The sequence below is a fragment of the Hyaena hyaena genome, unplaced genomic scaffold (assembly GCF_003009895.1).
Source record: "Hyaena hyaena isolate Hyena2069 unplaced genomic scaffold, ASM300989v1 scaffold_285, whole genome shotgun sequence".
NCBI classification, from domain to species: domain Eukaryota; kingdom Metazoa; phylum Chordata; class Mammalia; order Carnivora; family Hyaenidae; genus Hyaena; species Hyaena hyaena.
In genome coordinates, this window is record NW_024080917.1 from 511,080 (window position 1) to 532,727 (window position 21,648).

The 21,648-nt window shown below is 61.8% G+C and overlaps 2 protein-coding genes across 2 annotated transcripts; both read right to left on the reverse strand.

Annotated features, from left to right (window-relative positions):
* Positions 1-6,439: 6,439 nt before the first annotated feature.
* On the reverse strand, positions 6,440-15,997 carry AMDHD2 (amidohydrolase domain containing 2). Its single transcript, XM_039246871.1, has 11 exons — positions 15,803-15,997; positions 15,475-15,611; positions 15,256-15,395; positions 9,256-9,310; positions 8,868-9,080; positions 8,697-8,785; positions 8,465-8,609; positions 8,280-8,387; positions 8,061-8,129; positions 7,018-7,119; positions 6,440-6,683 (listed from the first exon to the last, which is right to left on the reverse strand). Exons 1-11 carry the CDS (start codon positions 15,883-15,885, stop codon positions 6,595-6,597), a joined length of 1,230 nt encoding a protein of 409 aa, XP_039102802.1. The 5' UTR covers positions 15,886-15,997; the 3' UTR covers positions 6,440-6,594.
* A 166-nt stretch (positions 15,998-16,163) lies between these two features.
* On the reverse strand, positions 16,164-21,107 carry ATP6V0C (ATPase H+ transporting V0 subunit c). Its single transcript, XM_039246852.1, has 3 exons — positions 20,872-21,107; positions 17,039-17,222; positions 16,164-16,895 (listed from the first exon to the last, which is right to left on the reverse strand). The coding sequence occupies exons 1-3, from the start codon at positions 20,948-20,950 to the stop codon at positions 16,691-16,693; spliced, it is 468 nt and encodes a 155-aa protein (XP_039102783.1). The 5' UTR covers positions 20,951-21,107; the 3' UTR covers positions 16,164-16,690.
* Positions 21,108-21,648: the final 541 nt, after the last annotated feature.

Here is a 21,648-nt window from a genome sequence, read left to right on the forward strand (position 1 = left end):
AAACAGGGAGGGGGGAAACCTTGAGGGAGAAGGACGTGGAGAAGCTAGAGCCCACTGGAGCAGCAGGTGGAACAGGCACCCTTGCTGGCCTCGGGGGGAGGGATGAGGGGAGAGGGGCAGGGCAGGGAGGAGCAGTGGAAAGAGGAACCAAGGACAGTGGTCAGTTCTTGTCGGCCTCAATGGCAGCCAGTGTGCAAGCCAAGGCCAGGCCAGGCCACCCCTCTCTACCCAGGGAGAGGCAGGGCACCCCCTCCATGGGTCAGATGTGGCTGCCCATCCCGGGACAGGTGGGATGGACTCACCTGGCCCCACAGAGTTCGCTGGCACTCGGGCTGGAGAAAGGAGAGGGACAGCCCGTGGCTCTCACCTCTCCCTTCCCTGCCTAGTGCCTCTGTGCCAGGTGGAAGGGTGACCCGAGGCCAAGAATGCAATGTCTGGCTTGACACTGTGAGGTCATGTTGCACCCAAGGAGGAGCAGGAGAATGCCCGTTATCATCCTGGGGGGAGGGGGGGCTGGAAGGCTGCCTGTGTACACGGCCTGGGGTGGGAGGAGCCCCCAATGCAAACTGGGCCCTGTGCCTCCCATGGCCCGTGCTATTTCACCCATTTCTCACTCATTTCTCAAACCCTCAGGGCACTAGGGAGAAAACCCTGGCTCTGAGGCTGGGGCACTTGCCCAACGTCACACAGCTAATGTATTCGTTACCAAGCTCCGTGTAACAAATCATCCCAAAGCCCAGAGACATAAAACAACAAACATTTATGATCTCGTGGTCTCTGTGTGTCAGGAAGCCAGGAGCAGCCTGGCCGGGTGGTTCTGGCTCAGGGTCTCTCAGGAATTTGCAGCAGAGACGTCAGCAAAGGCTGAGTCACCCAAAGGCTTGACGACAATGGGACGGACCACTTCCGAGGTGGTCCATTCATTCAGATACTGGTGGAGGCCCCAGTTCCTCACCATGGTGGCCTCTCCACAGAGCCTTCCTGACTATCCCTATGCAGCTAGCTCTCCCCAGAGTGAATGATTCGAGAGAAAGAGAACACGCCTAGCACAGAACCTGCAGTGACTTTTATACCCTAATTTCCAAAGCAATCTAGCATCACTGCTGCCACACTCCACTGCTCACACAAAAACGCCTGGCGCGGGGCGGGGGGGGGGGGGGGGGGGGGGGGGGGGGGGGGGGGGGGAGAGGGAGGGAGTGCACAAGGGCGTGGATCCCCGAAGGATCGCCGGGGACCATTCCCAAGGCCGAGCACTACAGCTAGTTGAGGGCAGAGCCAGGACTCCAATTCCGCCGGGACACATGGAGACATGGGGAGAGCCAAGATAAGAGAGGCAAGCCAGGCCCGCACCCCTGGAGGTTTTGAGGCACGCAGGGAAACCCACTAGCACACATCCAGTTAGGAAAACAAGGGGACTCTTCAAAGACGAGGACGTGGTCTCTGGCCTGTGCGCACTGAGTGCCCGGTCACCGTCCCTAAGGCTCCCCAGAGGCCTCTAGCCGCAGGTGGATGGATCAAAGATGCCAAAGCCAACAACTTCCAGGCCACCTGGGAAAAATGTCTTCCTGCATAAATTGTGCTCCATGAGGGAAAACTTTTAACTAGCCCTGGAGACAGGAAACAGAAAGTTGCACTGAATCTCAGGCAAGTAACCTTCCCTCCCTAAGTCTCAACTTGCCCACCTGTAAAATGGGCTGACTCCAAAAACCGGTCAAATCCCAAAGATTGAAACCCTCCAGTATTCAGCACATCGGGAAATGAGTGCTTTCATATGCATTGATGATAGGAATGTAGTATCTCCTTCAGACCTAGGCAGCAGGGGGTCCTGACTGATGCCCTTCTCTCTGGAAGAGGTGTTGGAAAGAATAATGGCCCCTCCAAAAATGTCCACGTTCTATTCACCCAACCTGTGAATATATTACACAGAGAGAGTTAAAACTGCTAATAAGCTGACATTAAAAGAGGAAGATATCCAGGGTTATCTAGCTCGGCCCAATATGATGACAGAGGTCCTTAAAAGATGGAAGAGAAAGAAAGAATCCAAGTCCAAGTGAGGCAACACAGAAAACACAAGTGGCCAGCCCCAGCTTCACAAATGCAAGATGCCATGAGACCGCCAGTGTGGACAGCACACAGCTGGACATGGAAGATTCCCCCAGAACCTCTGGGGAGAACAAGGCTCTGCTACCACTTCGTAGCCCACTGAGATGTATTCCTGACTCCAACCTCCAAAGCTGTAAAATAAAGGTGTGTTCTTTGGAACCTTTAATTTGTGGTAATTTGTCACAGGAAAAGAAAACTAATATGGGAGACCCTCCTGTGGCCACACCAAACCCGGGAACCCACAAGGACAAAAGGAGTGCCCATCCAGGGTCCCCCTCCTGCCTTCTAGATGCACTTGAGCATCTGGGCCCCCAGAGTTCCCTGCCCATCATTCCATGGTCCCTCCTCCTCAGGGCAGCTGGGGTGGGGGGTGGGGGGGGAGGAGCCCGACTGGTCCAAGGTGGGACCTAGTAAACGATGTGAAGCATCCTTCCTAGAGAACACTGGGCACCTTGTTAAAATAGGGACACATTTCGATGTGTACCCACCCAGGGAGCTTACCATTTCATGGTGCTTAACTAGAAAATACCGAAGAGCACAGCAGTATCAAAAGTGTAATTCCAGTTTACAAGACAAACCAAGACACAAACGTAGGGACAGGGACAGGATCACGTTAGAAGGATCACACCAAGCTCTTCATGGTGGCGAAATGGGAGGCAGGCAAGGCTCAGAGAGAGCCACGCTCAGGGCACAGGGCCGCCCCCACCCCGGAGCTGCCTGGGGACCACAGGGACACATGGAGGAGGCCCCAGGGTCTAAACTGAGCCCGCCCCCCATTCACCTCCTGGGGCCACACCTCCCTCCTTCGGTACCCACCCGCTCCGCCCCCCGCCCCCCGCCCCCCGTGACCCCGCACAGGCTCCGAGGTGGGGCAAAGTGGGACAGACAGTGGAGCCCGCAATGCCAACGAGGGCGGGGAGGGAAGGGACGCAAAAGGGGGCGGAGAGGAGGCGTGGGGCAAAGGGGATGCACAGGGGCGCGACTCGAAAGAGAAAGAAGGGGCGCGGCGAAGCCGGAAGGTGTGCGGAGAGGTAGCCGGGCGACCTGGGGCGCAGTGGGGTCTGCAGCTCGCGGGGGCGCCGCGGCCTAGCCCCTCGGTCCCTCCCGCGCCGTGCGGTGCGGGGCTCTCGGCCCCGGGTCGGCCCTTTCGCGGGTCCGGGGTCAGAGACGCGCGCCGCGGCCGCCGGCCGCACCACTTCCCTCCGCAGGGCCGTCCTGATTGGCCGCGCCAGAGCCCCGCCCCTCCTGACACCGCGGAGCCCGCCCCCAGGGAGGAGCCCCTCCTACGGCCAGCGGGTCCCTCCTGCGCGCCGCTCCGCTTACTGGAGCACAAGGTCCGCGTGGACCCGGCTCCTGGGCTGCAGCCCGGCCCGGGGCGGAGCGGGTCGGGCCGGACTCGCTGCGCACCGTCTGTCGTTCGCGGCCAGCCCCTGTTCGGGCGCGGTTGCCCCCCACCCCCAGGCAGGCTTCTCCGGTCTGGACCACCCAGATCCTCTGCACGAATCGGCGCCAGGCCGCTACCCTCGGAGCCTACGGAGACCGAAGCTTCTGGAGGGGCGCCTCGGCGCCTGGACTCGAACCCGCGTGCACCCGGCGCAGTCCGGGACCCTGGAGCGGACGCCTCTGGAGTTCCCAGGTGCGGCCGCCAGGCGGCCCTCGCACCACTCCGTGGAGTCACGACACACCCGCCCCTGCATCGGGCCTCACCGCCCCTGGGCCCTCGGTGCCTCCCGCCCACGTACAGACAAAGCAAGCCACGGAGGAGGTGCGCACCGCGCGCCAGGTCACCTCTCCAAGGACCCCACCCCAGCTTTCCCCACTTCAACGAAAGTCACCCCCGCCCACCAGTGGCTCAGGCGCGCCCCTAGTGTCCGGGTCTACACCCACGCTACAGCAAGGCTGACCCCACTTCACTTGTCTCAGGCTCGGCTCCTTTGTCGCCCTACAGCCAGACCCTCAGGGACCCCTTGCGGGGGGGGGGGGGGTTACTTAAAATGGCAGCACGTCTTCCGTCCAAAACCCGGCAGCCTCAGACTCAGAGAAGCGGGAACCAGGGTAGGTACCTAGCGGGAACGGAGCTGCCCCGAGGGGCGAAGGAAGAGTTCTGGAGAGCGCGGTGGCGATGGCTGCACCCTGCTCCCGCGAGGGTGGCCGGCGGGGCCAACCGACACACTAAGCCTGCGCTGCTGGATCTGCGTGGGGCAGTTCCGCGGGCCTGGGGTGCCCGTGGCAACCAGCACCGGCCCCTGGCGGCCCTGCGGCTGGATCTGCGTGGGGCAGTTCCGCGTGGGGCAGTTCCGCGGGCCTGGGGTGCCCGTGGCAACCAGCACCGGCCCCTGGCGGCCCTGCGGTCTCCCTTGCAGACCACTAGTCCCGCGAGCCCTTCCCGGATGCTCCAGCCAAGACGCAGCGAGCCCACAGGTCCAAGCGAGGCCCGGCGGCTGAGCAGGCCAGGCCAAGTCCTCGCTCCCAGGCTCACCGGCTCTAGAACTTGGAGCCCCACTTTCCCCATCTGAGAATGGGCAGGACAAAAGGGAAACTCCTTTGGCTTTCTGGCAGAGAACGGGTTAACGCTGGTAATGCGCTTGGAATAAAGGCAACACCAAATAAGGCAAGTGCCCACTGCTCAGCCTTTAACTACCTGGGAGCACTCACCTGCTCCCTCCCGCCAGGGCGGGGACTCCGGGCTCCAGACCCGCCCGGCTCCCCATCACTGGGGTACCCAGCTGTCTTCCAGCCACTGGCACGATGCAGGAGCCGACCAGTCGCCTGTTAGATCTAGGATGTCCCTGCTGCCCACAGGCACGTGGCCGGTGACCCAGTCCCTTGGTACACCTACGGCTGGCTTCTGTCCCAGGCCTTTCCTGAGCCCTGCCTTCCAGTGTTGGCTCTTCCCAGGCTGTTCATTCAGCCTCAAACACAGCTGGGACCTAGGGCTGTAGTTGTCACTTTGGGCCCAGACACGCTTCTGTAGTGGGCTCGGTGGCAGAGGCAAAAGGGAAGGCCGCCAATCCACACACGATGGCATCCTGGGACACGTGTCTTCAACCTCTTATTCCTAGAACTACACCCATACAAGAGGGGGCAGGTTCTGCCCACCCCGGCATGCAAACGGGGACAAGGTCAACCCCAGGGCCGGGGCGACACCAACCCGGACATGTGATTCCCACGTCGCGGCTGCCCTGGTGACCTGCAGGGCTCCCCAAACCCCACTTGCCTCAAAGCGGCCCTATCAGCCCCTGCTCCCAGCCTGGGGCCACTGCTGCCGGGACGGGGGGCTGGGCAGCCGCAGGACACGACTGGACTCCGGACGCTGGTGACCCCGGAGCTGCCCACCGACACCAGGCAGGGTCCCCCCCAGCTATGCAAACCGGGGGCAAGTGGGATCCCCAGGCCCACCTGGGAGTCAGATGAGAAGGGGCTGTTTAGAAAAGGCCCCAAAGGAAGCCGAGCCTTGATTACCCCAAGGGCTCAAAGAAATAGGGCTGCGGGCTGGGCAAGGAACGGTGGCCTGGGTCACCTCAGGGCCCCTCGGCCACTGCTTCCTACACGCAGAGCCCGGGGACCTGGAGTCCTCTTGAAGGCTGAGGAGGAACAGCTGACACCCTGCTCAGACCCAGCACCATGACCTTGGACCTCTGCTCTGCCGGCCCAACTCAAGGTGCAGAGGGAGAGCCCAGGGCCATCCTCACACAGCCGCCTCCAAGCCCCTGCACGGCCCACCTGAGGCCCCTCCCACATCCCAGCCCCAGCTCCTAATTGTTCCCACAAACAATTCTCCCCACGTAAGATCCCAAAAAGCACTGGGGCACCTGGGTGGCTCAGTCGGTTAAGGAAGAGTCCGACTTGATTTTAGCTCAGGTCTCATGATTCGTTGGGATCGAGCCCCAAGTCAGGCTTTGCGCTGACAGTGCAGAGCCTGCTTACGATTCTCTCTCTGCCCCTTCCCTCCTTCAAAATAGAATTTAAAAATCCCAAGAAGTACCCTTTCCCTCAGCCCCGACACGTAAACTTCTGAAGCCGTCCACACTCACCGTCCCCAAGCCCTTTCCTGTCCGCGTTCCAACCTATGGCCAGGGCTTTCCCCTCCAGCCCTTCACTTCCAAGCAGCACAAGTGAGTGTGGGGCTGCAGGCCTCAGACACAACTGTCCAACAGAGAGGGGTCCTGCCCCCTACAGGGGGGCCCCCCCGCAAGGCTGGGATCCAGCCGCTCCCAGCCCTAAGGCACACACCCTCCCGTCCCCACCCCACCCAGAGAGCCGAAGAGGGGGACGAGGGGGGCGGGGGGGGGGACGACGGCGCTCTGCCTTGAAGCAAAACTCAGACACAGACAAGTCCCTGCTGGGAGAACATTTATCCAGCCGCCTCCACCTGGCAGGCCTCCACCTGGGGCAGGGCTCCCACTCGCTCCCAGGAGACCAGCTCCTCGACGGCTCGGCCCTGACAGTGTCCAGCTAAGGCTGGGCGTCCTTTCCAGCCGTGGTCCTCAGTCACTGCCTGGCCTCCTCCGCCTGCCACACCAACTCGCCCGAGATGTAGGTGGCCCGCACGTGGAGGGAGTCATCAAGCACCAGGAAGTCTGGGGCAGAGGCAGGCGGTGAGATGGAGGCAGGGGTGGGCCCGCCACCGCCCCCACACCCATCCGGCCGGGGGGGGGAGACTGAAGCCTAGGGCACCCCACCCCATCAGAGGCTGACGGAGGGCCTGGAAACGGTGTTCCCGGCACAGGACACACGGAACAGAGGCCCCAGTTGCCCCTCACCTGGCCTGATGGGAAGAGGGGCCCGGGCTGATGTGGGAGGCCGGGCAAGGCCACCTGGGCACAGGGAAGACCCCAGCTGCCCTGGCCCTGTCCCAAGTCCCGAGCCCTCCCGAGTCTCTGGCGACCCTGTGCGCCCACATCAGGCCCTGACCTGCATCAGCCCCGAAGTCCAGGGTCCCCTTGCGCTTCTCCAGCCCCAGTAGCTGAGCGGGGTGCAGGGACGCAGCCTCCAGGGCCAACTCCACACTGCAGCCTGCTCAGGGGACACAACCGGGCAGTCACCCCCAATCCCCGGCTGGTTCCGCAGGCAGCCCCTCCCCCACACCACAGCCCCAGGTCCCTGCAGCAGGTTGACAAAGCCCCACCTTCCCCTTCATCAGAGGACACTGCCAGGTACACCCTTTTCCTGGGCACTCAGCCATCCCAGCCGTGCAGGGCTCCCCTCCTCACTGACAAGTGCTCTAGACCCAAATGCTTGCAGGTCCCTCCTCCTTCTGGGACCCAGGAAGAGCCCCCGCAAAAAGCAGCAGTAGCCTGGGCATCGCTGAGGTCACCTAGTCTTGCTCTCCCTCCCTGCTCCCTCTCAAGAAGCCACACGACCAAATCCTATTCTTTCTGTTCCCCACGCCCCCCTCCCCCCTCCAACTGCCAGGCCACAGCCATTTGCTGCCTCCTGGCCGGTCTCCCTGCTGCTCCAAACAGCATGTTGAACCCGGGCACCCCCAGGTGACACCTGAACCCCGCGGGACCTGGCCATCCACAGCCTCTGCCAGACACCCCTTCCCCCCACCCCCGGAACATGGCCGCCTCTTAACAAGCCTGAAGTGCTGCTCTGACTGCCCACCGTGTCTCCCTGTAGGTCTGTACCCGCGCAGTCCCGGGGGTCCCAAGGGGCTTCCCACGGGGGAAGTGAGGTCCCTTCTCCTCTTGGGTGCCGTGACTTCACTGTCACCCTGGGTCTCAGCCATTCGCTTGCTTGCCGCTCTCTTAACCTGCCCCTGAGCTGCCCACGGGGGGACCTGGGCCTGTGCCTGGCGCTGGTCTCCTGGGAACTCCATCACACAGGGGATGTTGCTGCAAGACCCCAGTGGTCTCTGCGCTTCCCTCCAGCCTCTCCCACGTGTGGCTGCCACCCTCCCTCACACGGGCACGCACACACGTGTGCACACACCCACCCACTCCAGCCTCACCGACCTGTAGCCTGTAGGAAGTGCCGGACGCAGACGTCCATCGGGGCTATGCTGCCACTCAACGTCTTGGTGCCTTGAGAGTAAGAGAGCAGGCTCTGGGGGGACCAGAGGCCACCGGGCACGTGCGGGGGCGGGGGGGCGGGGAACACTTAGATGTGTGCACCCCATAGGAAAGGCCGAAGGGCTGTACTTGAGCAGTCAGCGGGACTAGAGGGTCACTCACCTGCCACGTAGGCTGTCAGCCCGTCCACCTCCACCTCCTGCTGCCCCAGCGTGTGACGGCCATTGCCCAAGCCCAGGGCGGGAACAGCATCGGTGACCAACACCAGCCCTGCAGGGAGAAAGGGCCTCAGGAGCTGCCTCGGAGGCCTCCCGCCTGCCCCTGCCCCGCCCCGCCCCGCAGCTCACCTTGGGGATGGGCCCGGTGGGCAATGCGCAGGGCCGCTGGGTTGGTGTGCGTGCCGTCCGCAATCATCCCGTAGAAGATGTGGCGGCCAGGAGGCAGCCGGTCACTGGTCAGAAGCCCCACGATACCGGGGTCACGGTGGTGGAACTGGACCGGGACAGAAGAACAGCTGAGCGCTGGCGGGAACCTTGCACCCACCCACAAGGGGGCTGGGGGGGGGGGAGGGACACTCACAGGCAGCATGGCGTTGAAGAGGTGGGTGATGAAGGTGGCCCCATTCTGCACGGCTTCCTCTGCAGCCTGCAGGTCGGCCACCGAGTGTCCTGCATAGGGGACCTGGACTCAGACTTCGCACCCAGCCCGGGACCCCCACGTGGGCCCAACCCCGGAGGCGGCCTTTCTCACCCAGGGACACACAGATGCCACGGGCCGTCAGCGCCTGGATCACCTCATGGCTTCGGCCCAGCTCAGGGGCCAGTGTCACAATGCGGACGTTGTCCAGGGGCCCGTAGGTGGCCAGCACATCATGGAAGGCGTTGGCCTCGAAGGAGCGCAGGTGGGCTTCGGGGTGCGCACCTCGCTTCTCCCGGCTGATGAACGGGCCCTCCAGGTGCACCCCTGAGAGAAGGGGAGTGGATGGCTCCGGCGGGCCTCCAGCCCTGCAGCCCCCACCCTTGGCCCCTGTCACCTGCCCCACCTCCCTCCCAAGTCGGGCCTCTGGAGGGGGAGGGGCTGCCAGCAGGTCCCCAAGGAGCCTCCCAGGGTGGGGCAGGGAGAGGGGTCAGCCACTCACCGAGGACCCCTGCCCCATGGGGACCACCACTCTTCACAGGGATCTGAGGAAGGACCTGGGGGGAACCAGCTGTTAAAGCCCTGCCCCCTATGGCCCAATGCCCAGAGATCACAGCCCAGCCAAGGTCAGAGATCAGAGGTCAGAGCCCAGCCCCCGATGGCCTTCCCTCAGATATCAGGAGGGAGTCCAAGGCCCCCAACCCCAGTCAGGGAGAGCACAGCACCGGAAGCAGCGGGACGAGGAGGAGCACGGAGGAACGCAAGATCGCTGCCAGCAAGGAACGGGAGACACGGAGGGCGCTCCCGGGCGGAGGGCAGGCGCACGGACAAAAGGTAGTGCCCCGGCCCCACAACGTGGCCACGGGGTCTGGACCGAGCCAACGGGGAGGTGGGCCCGGCCTCCTGAGCTGCAGGACCGCACGCACAGCCAGGGGCAAGAGGGGGCGTGCACTCCAGGCAGAGCGAGCGCAGAAGTGGGGTTCGGGGGCCGGAGAGGTGGGTGCGCACGGGGCTGAACACTGGTGCTCACATGACCCGTCCTGGAGGCTACCAGAGCCACCTGCCGCCCGCCAGAGGGCCCCGGGGCACCCACACCCCAAACCAGATACAGCCGCTTGTAAAGAGGCCGAAACCCTGGGAGGCTGACAGGTGGGTCCCGGGCAGGGGCAGGTGGTGGAGACACCGAGAGAACAGGCAGCATCTTGAGAACTGGGGGGACGGACAGACACCTCATTCAAGAGCAGCGGTGCCCCTGAATGTGCCCCCAAGCTCCTGGAGAAGCAAACCAGAAGCGCTCCAGGCAAGAGGCGGGTGGAGGCGCTCACGCTCCGCGATTAAGTAGAAGTGCATGTTCCTAACGCTCTCAGCACAGCGCCAGTGAGGCTTGTTCCCTCAGACCAGGGGCCTCGACTCAGGGTGCCCCTGGGGCCTCCCCAGGCTCCGGGCTCCCAGCAGCCGGCTGCTGCCTGATCTCCGACACAGCCGACAGCCAAGCCTCAGCAGCAGCTTGGGGAACCCTGGGGGGACACACGACCAACAGGCAGGGGCCGGCAGGGACAGGAGACAGGCGAGGGGAGGTCCCGCAGCCACGAGACAAGAAGGCAGCGTCGGAAACAAGCACTCTGACAGAGAAAGCAACTTCCTCCGATTACTAGTACGCGAAGGCGCCTGGATGACTTGGCCGCTTAAGCATCCGATTCTTGATTTTGGCTCAGATCATGAGATCAAGCCCCACGTAGGGCTCTGTGCTGAAGTGCAGGACTCTCTCTGCTCCTCCCCTGCTCATGCTTGCTCTCTTCCTCTCTCTCTCTGTCTTCAATATAAGCAAATACATATTTAGTAAGAAATAAAATAAAATAAAATGAAACTTGAACGGTAAAGTAAAAAAAAAAACCCAGGTCAAGAACCAGAACATAAAAACAGAACAAACATCCAGGAAGCAGAGTTGCAGAAAGAACCAGAGACGCCATCCAGGAGGCCCAACCATGGAACGGTGACTCCCAGAAAAAGATGACAGAAACGAGGGAGAAAATCACAAACGCATTATTCAAGAAAAGCAAACAAAGCCAAAAACCAAAGTTCAGACTGACAGGAGGTGCTGGTGATCCGCACAATAGGTAAATTCCCCACGGGCCCCACACAGGTCACCCGCAGACTTGAGAACCCAGGGCCAAAGGGAAGATTCCACGAGCTTCCAGGAGGAAGAAATAAGTCACGCACAAAGTATCAGAAGTCAGAGAAGGCTTCTGCCTTCTCATCCGCAACCCTGGAAATGAAGAAACGATACAGCGATGCCTTTAAGAATTCTAGAGGAAAGTCACTTCTGACCTACGACTGTAACCCTATCAAGAGAAGAAAAACCTCCTTAGACCGTGAAGATCTCGAAAACCTGACCTCCGGCGACCCCTTTCTCTAGCAGAGGCTGGCGGGTGTGCTCCAAAACGAAGGCATAAACCAGCGAAGGCAAAGACACGGGATGGCGGATGGAGGCCCGGCAGAAAGACGCCAGGGGGCCCGCAGGTGACGGGAAGGGAGCTCCAGGACAGCTCGGCCCAGTGAGGAGAGCGGCCAGTGCTGGGAAACGGGTCCCAAAAGCAGCCGCAGGAAGACGGTGCCGATGGAGCGCTGGATGCACCCAAATGTCCCAAAAGGAGAGTGAGAAAGCGGCAGGAAGCGGGGAGTGGAGTCACTAGATGAGAGAACCGGGCCAGCTGCAGACCCGAAGGAACACAGGGCAGACGGGCAAGAAAACGGACAGCACAGAGACCCTTCCCCGAGTCCTGCGGCGGGTCACACCACACGTGCAGGCTGCACCCGGCAGGGCAGGGGGGCCGGAAGCCCGTGGGGGTGGGGGGTTCGGCCTCATCTGGTCTGGTGGGAAGCCCGCAAGTGGTTTGGACGCGGGAGAGCAAATTCCAAGTCAGCTGAGCTGAGAGTGACTGTCTCTCGGTGGGAGGTGGCGGGGGCAAAGGGCTGTTCTTTCTCCCAACGAGCCATGAGATTTGTGTCTGTTCGCCAAAGATTTAAAAAAAAAAAAAAAAAAAAAGGAAAAAAAGAAAAGGGGCGCCTGAGTGGCTCAGTCAGTTAGACATCCAACTTCAGCTCAGGTCATGATCTTACAGCTCGCGAGTTCGAGCCCCGCGTCCAGCTCTGGGCTGACAGCTCAGAGCCTGGAGCTGCTTCACATTCAATGTCCCCTCTCTCTCTCAAAAACAAACATTAAGGGGCGCCTGGGTGGCTTAGTCGGTTAAGCGTCCGACTTTCGCTTAGGTCATGATCTCGCGGTTCGTGGGTTCAAGCCCCGCGTCGGGCTCTGTGCTGACTGCCAGCTCAGAGCCTGGAGCCTGTTTCAGTCTGTGACTCCCTCTCTCTCTGACCCTCCCCTGTTCACGTTGTCTCTCTCTCTCTCCTAGAAATAAATAAAACATTAAAAAAAATTAAAAAACAAACAAACAAACATTAAACCGGGTGGCTCAGTCCATTAAGTAACCTACTCTTTCTTTCTACTCGGGTCATGATCTCACAGTTCATGGGGTCAAGCCCCGCATCAGCCTCTGGGCTGACAATGAGGAGCCTGCTTGGCATTCTCTCTCTCTCTCTTTCTAACCCTCCCCCACTCTCTCTCAAAACAAATCAATAAACTTAAAAAAGATAAGAGATGAGTTTTTCCAGAATAGATTTTTTTCCCCCTCGAACACACCCTCTCAACCCTTGCCCTCAGCCATCTGTGGAGGATAAGCCCACGTTGCACCAGGCGACCCCGTTGTGACAAGTGTCAGGCCCCATCCTGGAGCGCTCTCCAAAGTCTTCCAAGAGAGCTTAGTGCCAGACACGGGGCTCCGGTCAGATGGGCAGGGAGCGGGTACCCCAGCCCACGGGATGGATGGACGTGTGGGTAAATCCCTGGGTCCTGTCTTTCCCAAGAAGTCCTTGTGATATGTTCTATGGGGTTCTGCAGACAGCCCGCACTGGGACCGCCACACGGGGACAGGGGACCCGCTCGATGCTGTGCCCGTCACTGGCTGTTGTCCCCGCCCAGTCTCACAGGCGCTCCTCTCATGAGGAAATCTCTAGGAAGGTATCCGGCCCAAGTCCAGGTCTCATGTTCTGAACCCGAGGTGACGCCTGAGCACGATGCTCAGAGTTCACTTCATACTTCAAAACAAACCTGAGTTCCACAAGGGAAAGATAAAGAGTGCTGAGTAGGGAGGGGAGAATAAACAACAGCGTGGAGGTAAGGAAAACGAGGCGTGTTCCAGGCAGGAAAGCAGTGAGAAAGGTCAAAGCGTAGAGGGTGTGTGAGGTCAGAGGCAAAGGCTTGGCTGCCACCTGAAGAGGTAGCAGATCTTGGCTAAGCAGAGGACGGACCGGAAGCAGAGAACACTTCAGTAAGACTGAAGGAGGCCCCAGAAAAAGAGCAGGTGGTCTCAGTGGGCCAGAACACGATGATAAGGGACGTGGGTAACTTCTGACAGAGCAGCACAGTTCTGCCCAGTGTGAGCCAGCTCTGGAAGGAGGTGGGTGGATGGGGGAGGGAAGATATCTATGTGAACAGGCCCATAGTGCCTAAGATGATACTGGAATGAAATTTTCACACTCACAGGCCGCCAGGATGTTACTTTCTGCTGTCCAAGGCTTTCATCCTACGAGCGGTCGTGGAGAGTGACAAGTACCAGCAAGAAGACATAAACTACACGGGCGCCTGGGGGGCTCAATCTTAGGTTAAGTGTCCGACTCTTGGTTTCAGCTCAGATCAGGATCTCACGGTTCGTGACGTTGAGCCCCGAGTCAGGCTCTGTGCTAACAGCACAGGCTAAAAGCACAGAGCCTGCTAGGGATTCTCTCTCCCTTTCTCTCTGCCCCTCTCCAGCTTGTGCGCCCACGTTCTCTCTAAACAAGGAAATAAACATTAAAGACAGAGAAGAAAACTAAGCCGGGCACCCTAGTCACCAAAAACTCCCTCTCTTAGAAAAAGAGGCCTCAAATGCGCTGTTGAACCCACGGACACAGCAGAGCCAGTCCCAGCTCCAAAAAGGAGGCAACAGAAGAACAAGATAAAACAAGGCAAAGGCCCTTCAGGCAGAGCCTGGGCACAGGCGAGAGAACGGCCCAGAATGGCTGGAATGCACCCGGGGAGAGGGCGGGTAGGGCAGGAATGCTCGGAGGGGTGAAGGGGTGGGGCTGAGTGGGGTGCCAGCCCCGTCCCCGGGAAGGCCACTGTGGCTGAGCAGGGCCAGCAGGTGGGAGACTAGGCGACAGCTCGAGGCCTCGCTGCTGGGGCCTGGGAAGGGGAAGGACAACACGGTGGGCCTGTTCCCAGATTCCGGCCGGGACCCAGCAGGGCTCGATGACCAAGGGAAAAAACACAGACCCAGGTGGTTTGCAGCAGGAAGGTGGGCTTAGTTGGTAACATCTGACTCTGTGATGGGAGGCCTGGGGGAAATTTCCAGGAGAATACCCCCAACTGGCAATTCTCCAAGTGTTGAAGAGGGTAGTACCGCCCACAGTACTTGAGCGCCCCACAGCCCCAAGCAATAAGCGTGGTGGGAACTTAGGTTTGGAAAATGGAGGCTCCGACACAGTAAGGACGGTCTCGTGTGCCCCCCATGACTGAACTCAGGGGCCAGGACCAAACCCGAAGGCCACACCCAGACTCCCGCAGCACCCAACTCATACTGTGCGTCCACACACCCAGGACACCCCCCCCCCCGCCCCCCGTGTGACAGGCAACGTGGCCCATAATCACAGAGAGGACCCTGTGCTGGAGAACACAGCTCACTGAAACCAAGACAGGGCGTTAAAGAGCCACTGTCGCCCTTCCCCAGCTCAACCCCGGTAAGGAAGCATCCACGCTTGTCAAAACCCGTGAAGCGTCCAGCAGTAAAGAGGCACGATGAATACCACGTGCTCCCTAACGGCTACCATACGCAGTCACAGCCAGAAGAAAACCCAGTAAGACGCCAGGGTGGAGGATAAAACCGGAGAGTCTGCCTAGAAGTGAAAACGTCTACAGGGATGTGCAGGCAGGGGAGGAAGTGGAAGGGTGTGGGGGGTACACAAGGGCAGCAGCGGGAGATGGAAGGGGTGGCAGGGGCGGACAACAAGCTTCTTTCCGGAAGGCACGTCTAGTGGAGTCACACAACACAGACAAGTGAGGGGGGATGAGCCTGAGATGCAACTACAGAGGGGGCAATCCAGAAAGTTCCAGCAATCGGCTTCTGGAGCCTGGAGGCGGCCAGGGTGCAGGACGGAAAGGACTTGCAGCCCCGAAGACAGAGACAATACACACAAAGGCCTGTGGGAAGGGCTGCAGAGGCAGTGGGGCCGCCTGCGGGTGGGGGAAACCCTGGAGGCTGGGCCTAGACGCAGGACCCCAGGCCTGGGGCGGGTGAGGCCAGACCCAGGTGCCGAGGGGTGTTCGTGGCGTGGCAAGGCAGGTTTGAAAATTAAAGAAGTGCTACTTCTGCAGCCCCCTTCCCTTGAGACAGAAACCTGACCTCACCTTGTGATAAACCTCCGGGGGTGAGGTGACCAAAGTGGGGCAGAAAGAGGTGACTCCATGCGACAAGATCCTCTGGGCAACCAGGGCGACTCCGGAACCCACGTCCTCCGTGGCCTGAGAGAAGTCAACGCCAAACCCGCCTACGGCCACAAAGACGGAGGTTGCACGACACCCGGACCACCTTCTCTGGAGCCCCAGCCCCTAAGCCCCAGGCCGCACCGTTGATCTGCACGTCGATGAAGCCAGGCGCCAGGATGCAGCCCCCGCAGTCCCGCTGCTCATCGGCCATTCGCCGCTCCTCGAAGAACAGCTTCTCGGGGTCCAGAATGCGGCCTCCGCGCACCCACAGATCCTCCCTGCGGCCAGAGCCGGGCTTGGACTAGGACGGCTGGTCCCGGGGCCCACCAGAGCAGCGCCCGACTCTGCGCCCTACGCCCCTCCCAGGCCCGCGCCGCACCCCGCGCCCCGCCGGCCCCACGCGGCGGCGCCCGCCCCGCGCCCCGCGCCCCGCCGGCCCCACGCGGCGGCGCCCGACCCCGCGCCCCACCTGAGCAGCGCCCGGCCTCGCAGGATGCGGCAGTTGGTGAACTGGAGCACCGGGGCCCGCCCCTTGCCCTGCGCGTCGCGCATCGTGAGCCACCCGAGCCCCACCGAGCGGGCGCTGCCCGGAGCCCCGCAGCCCGAACCCCGCTCTCCGGCTCTGCGCGCACCCGGCCGACTGCAGGCCGCCCGGCCCCCGGGCCGCGCCCACGTGACCCTCAGCTGACGGAGGCGCGTCACGTGACCGGCGGGTCCACGTGACCGGGAAGCCCACGTGACCGGCGCGCCCCTCGGCTCGCGGGGACGCCGCCGCCGCCCCGCCCCCGCCTCCCCGGCGCCCGGCCCCACACAAGCGGTCCACACACGCGTCCAGTCACAACCGAGAACTTTATTGGACACGGCGCGGCTCGAGGGCCTCGCAGGCCCGGCACACTGGCCCGCGGCCCCCGGCAGCCAGGGCTGGAGGAGGGTGGTTCCATCCAAGGAGTCTCAGAGCCAACGGTGACCCCACAACGCAACACGCTACCTAAGATTACTATATAGTTGGGGACGGAGGGCTGCTCCACAGACGTATGAACAGATCAAATCTTTATAAATAAACATCCAGTGAAGAGAAAATGACAACTCTAATTCACCCTTCTACACAGAGCGCTCTAGGGCGGATGAGTGGGGGCGGCCGGAGGCCCGGATGGGTAATGAGGGGCCCGGATGTCCACGGCACGGGGCGGGCAGGGGGCGAGGCCGGGGGTAGCAGACAACGGGCACTAGGACACTGCGCATTTACAAGACCGACTACTGGGGGGGCGGCTGCCCCGTGCGTGTGGTCAGGCTGTTCATTTCGGAATGAGGGGTGGTCTTTACATCGTGTTCTGTGGCTGGTGCGCTCGGAGAGGGGCTACTTTGTGGAGAGGATGAGGGCAACAATGAGACCGTAGAGGCCGAGCACCTCGGCGAAGATGAGGATCAGGATCATGCCCACGAATAGCCGGGGCTGCTGGGCGGTGCCACGCACACCAGCGTCCCCCACAATGCCAATGGCGAAGCCGGCCGCCAGCCCGCTCAGGCCCACGCTCAGCCCAGCACCCAGTTGCAGGAAACTCCTGGGGAGAGAAGACACCGGATAAACATCAGCCACCCGCGGGGGGAAGCCACCGGCCCCATGCGCCCTCCCAGCCCTCCGAGCGGCGTGCGCTGGCCTCACCCCAGGCCGGGCAGGATACACGGGGAGGGGCCCGGCACTCACCTGTAGAGACTGATGCCTTCAGTCAGGGAATTAGCGATGAGGACTGCCACCACCAGCCCGTAGATGGCGATGATGCCAGCCATGACCACTGGGATGATGGACTTCATGATCAGTTCTGGCCGCATGACAGACATGGCCGCGATGCCAGTGCCACTCTTGGCGGTACCGTAGGCGGCACCCAGGGCTGTGGGGAGGGGGTGGGAAGGGCAGGGTGAGCTCAGAGCACCTGGGGCCAGGACCCTGGGAGTCGCTCTGGCACAGCTGAGGGACCCCTTAAGTCATCAGGGACAAGGTGAGATGAAGCTGGCACCCAGCTAGGAAGAGAAGGGGGAGGAGGTGGCAGGAGGTGGCCCTCCGGGGCCACAGCTGCAGCCAGGCATGCATGCACAGGGCTCAGGCAGCTCTTTCTTTCCTCCAACAGAGGCCTTGACGGCTGTCCAGCCTCTCCGGGCTCCTGCTCCGCTGTCTCACCTTGGCCCCAACCTCCCAGAGAAACCCCGGGCAGCTGCCCACAGCCCAAAAGGTGGAGCCGTGACAGGTGCAGCAGCCCAGTCACAGGGAGAAGGGGCCGGGGGCATCACAACCACACAGCAGGCCAGGCCCTCGGGTTTGGGAAGAGTCCTCTCTGCCTTCGCCCAGGTGGACCATGAGGCCTTGGCAGGCCTCCCCGAAGCACCCCTGCATGCACAGAGGTCTCGGGCTCACAGAAGCCTAGATTCCCCCCCTGCCCAGGCCTCCGGTAACAGGACATGGGGGGCAACTCGAGGGTACCCGATCTCCTCTTGCCAGCGCGCGCTGCCTTCCTCCAACTTCCCTTCCCCTGGCCTCCGCGTGGGCACGGACTAGAGCCAGTGGCCCCGGCGCTCTCCCGGCTCCTGCCCTCCAGACTCGCTGCACCGCTGGAGCAGAGAACACGGCTCAGCGGGCTGTAGAGGAGACCTGGGCAGTCCTCACCGCTCCTCTGCACACTTTATTCACCTACTGGGGCCACAAAAAATGCCTGGTCTCTGTACTCATCATTGAGCAGGGAGGAGGTGAGAGGGCTCTAGCTTCCCAGGGCTCCAAGCGTGGCCCCTCTAAGCACAGCAACACGTTCTAGAAGAGTGGGGAGGCCACTGGGGGGCGGGGGCTGGGGAAAGGCTCCACAGAGAAAGTAATGTCTGAGTAAGAGATGGGAGTGAGCAAAAACGATCGCAGGAATGGAGACGTCCACCAACATGGCGCCACACTGGGAGCTCGTAGAGAAAAGAAGTAGGGGTGGGAGCAGATGGATTTCACTCCGACACCACCACACCTAGACACTCAGCGCCTTCACCCTGGGGCTCAGGGCTGCTCTTCACGAAGCTTTTCCAGGAACTCTCCTGGCTGCAGCCCCAGCACCACATCAGGCTGTGTCAAGTGCATGCAAGAGGCCAGTGTCACGGCTTGTCACTCAAGTGGGAGAGCACAGGCCACGCGTGGCAGCGAGTAAGGAACGGATTACCGGGAAGCCGGCCTCCCAGGTAGCAGGACACCGCCAGAGGTGGAAAGTGAGCTGGGCCCTTCCCCCGAAGGCAGCAGGGAGATCGTGTGGCTGAGGGTGGGGGCGCAACCAGAGAACAAAGGGAAGAAACAGGGCTGACCACCGGGAGGGCAAAGCAGCCTGGCCTGGACAGCAGCAGGTGTCCTGGACGCTCGCTCTGGAGGACAAGCCTCAGGAGGTCCCGGATCGAGCAGGGAACAGAAAGAGTGCGATCAGGAGGCAGTTCCAAGAACAGAGCACCACACACAGGGTGCCTCCAGTAGGAAGGAAGTCACAGATTACGGGAAAGGAGCAACTGACAAACTTGTGGAAGACTTGATGAAGAAACAGTTGACAGCAGTTTTGTCACAAGAAAAAAGGGGAAGCAGGAAGGCAATGGGGTCCACAGGACAGGCAGCACCAATCCTCAGGGGCCTGGGGCAACAAAAACGCCTAGACCAGTGATACCCTGTTCTCAGTAACTTCCAGAGACCTGCTTTCAGATCAAGCTCCATCGGAAAGTATCAGGTTAAGTTCCCGAAGAGGAAGAGATGTACCTGATGACTAGAGCAGGCCCAGAGATGGGCACAAAAAAAAGGCCCTGGGGGCATACCCAGGGCTTCAGGAGCAAGGACTGACAGCCAGAGTTCAAGGAGTCCTGGGGCACAAATGGCTTGTTTTCTTCACTGACGTTCCCCTGTGCCTGGCACACAGTAGGAGCTCAATCGAGGTTTGCTGAATGAACGGATGACAGCGACAAATAACAACGCACACATGGCCAGGAAAAGTAGAAACTCTAAAGGAATTCTGGGGGCAAAGAGCAGAAAAGGCCAGGGGAGGTGGGGGGGGGGGGTTACACCAGCCTGTTGGGAAGAGCTGGAAAGCAGACAGCCCCTGAATATGTGGAAAGAGCAGTTATCGAGGAGGAAGGGGAAGTCCAGACCACTTCTCCCACCACAAATGACCCCTTACGTGCACGTGATGGGAAGGGCAGGGCAGGGCTCACTCAGCAACTCATGACTGGCAGACAGGCCCAGGCAGAGGGAGGCCCTCGAGAGAGCAGAGTCCCAAGCCCCCACCTTGCAAGTGTTTACAGACAGCAGAGGCTGTTTGGAGTTCAAACCCTCCACATACTTGCACAGGGAGCCTCCCCAGCCCACCAGGTAGGGTGGGGCAGGGCGGGGTCATTCAAACCAAAAACCAGACCTACCTAAGGAGGCCCAGAGAAGACCAGGCCAGACCAGTCTACAGGCTTGCAGCGGACTAGGACTCACCTTCCCGGGTCCCACATTCCTGGGCCTGGCCATGTGCCTTTCTCTCAGGTGGACCAGTTTTCACTGCATTCGACACCCATGACTGTCAAGACCCAACTTCAAAAGCAGGGTGCCATCAAGAACCTGGAAGGCCCCTTCTGTTTGCCTAGGAGAGCCCTCCCAATTTTGGACTTCGAGAAAGGGAAGTCATTCATTCATTCATTCATTCCATCCATTCATTCAGGCCTGAACCAGAGACTCCCTCCTCAGGACAAAGACTCAATCTGACACTCATGTGCCACTCTCACTCACTCAGAGGCAGACTCCCCCCCCCAGCAAGCGTGCACACACACACCAGTGATGCTGGCCTGCTTCCCGAACACCCATCCTTCGCCCTTAGCCTGTCTGGACCCCCGCCCCATTCCACACAATCCCACCCCTGGGTTCTTGCCAACTCTCAGGACCAACCCCTCAGCCCAATTCCCCCAATCAACCCACACACCCCACAAGGCTACTGGGAGACAGTGACAGGCCGTAACCGGAAGCACCTGCCTCTGGGTACAGCCCCACCTGACCAACCCCCCCACCCCCCGCCACAAGGGCGAGAGCTGTGTACCTAGGAGGGAAGCGCCAGGGCCTCATCCCCCCGACACCCCCGCCGAACAGGGGGGAGCTTTCCGAGGTGTGATGTCACACCTGCCCGCAGGATGGCGGTGGGGGGTGCGGAGCAGGCGCAGGACCGCGCGCCCCCACCCCAGCCTCCCTCCCGCCTCTCCTAGGGCTAAGATGGCAGCGGCGGCGCCGCCCCACCCCCGCACCTACACCGACGGGGACAGGGCTGCCGTCCCAGGATTCCCGGGAGACCCCCGAGACCCGCACCCCACCCAGCCCGCAGGCCCTGCGACTCGCAGCCCTCGGGGCCCCGACCCCCGCCCGCTGTCACGTGAGGCTCGGGACCCCCAACAGCTCGGAATTACGTCAGCGTGACGTCACACACCGAACCCTAGGGCGTCCCGGGCATAAGCCCCGCGCGCCCCGGCGCCCCCAGCCTCCCGAGTCCCTCCTGCCGCGGCGCTCACCGCTGAAGACCATGGCGGCCGAGGCGCCCATGACCGCGAAAAAGGAGGCGTACTCGGGGCTGTTCTTGGCCTCGGACATGTCTGCGAGCGGGGAGAGGGCGAGCTCAGCGGGCCAAGGCGGGGGCGAGGACGGGCCGGGCACGGCAAGCGAGCGCAAGGAGACCAGTCAGGCGGCTGCGAAGGCGACCCGGCCCGTCAGCCGCTGCGCTCTAAATACCAGCACCGCAGAACAAAATGGCGGCCGCGGCCGTGTCACATGACCCGAGCCCCGCCCCTGCGGGCTACACCACTTCGCGCCGGCGGGGGGCGCCACGCCTCGGGGAGGCCCTAGCAGCCCTCTGACTGCTCCCACACTGTGCCTGCGGCCGAGCTATCCGGACTCAGGCGTCTCGCCCCACCTCGTCCTCCGCGGATGCGGGGCCGGGCGCTGGTAGCCTCTCGCACCCCTTGGCGTTGGGCCCGTCCGGCTCCCGGGGGGGGGCGGGGCGGGGGCCCTCCGTATTAGCATATGGGGCGGGGCGTGGGTGCCCCGCCTCCTCTGCGGCTGCGAGGCGCCAGCTGGTGCGGCTTTCCTTTACGTTCGCCGAGTGGAGTCGGCGGCGGGGTTCACACGGCCTTTCCCCGGGGACCCGGGACCGAGGTGTCCCCGGCTAGGCTTCATACTTTCAGGAGCGATCCGAGGGTTCGAGCAGGGGGAGCCGAAATCCCAAGGCCTGGGCGTCGGCCTTTTCTGCTCCAGCCCTCAGGAAAGCCCCCACCCCACCTGTGACCTCCTGG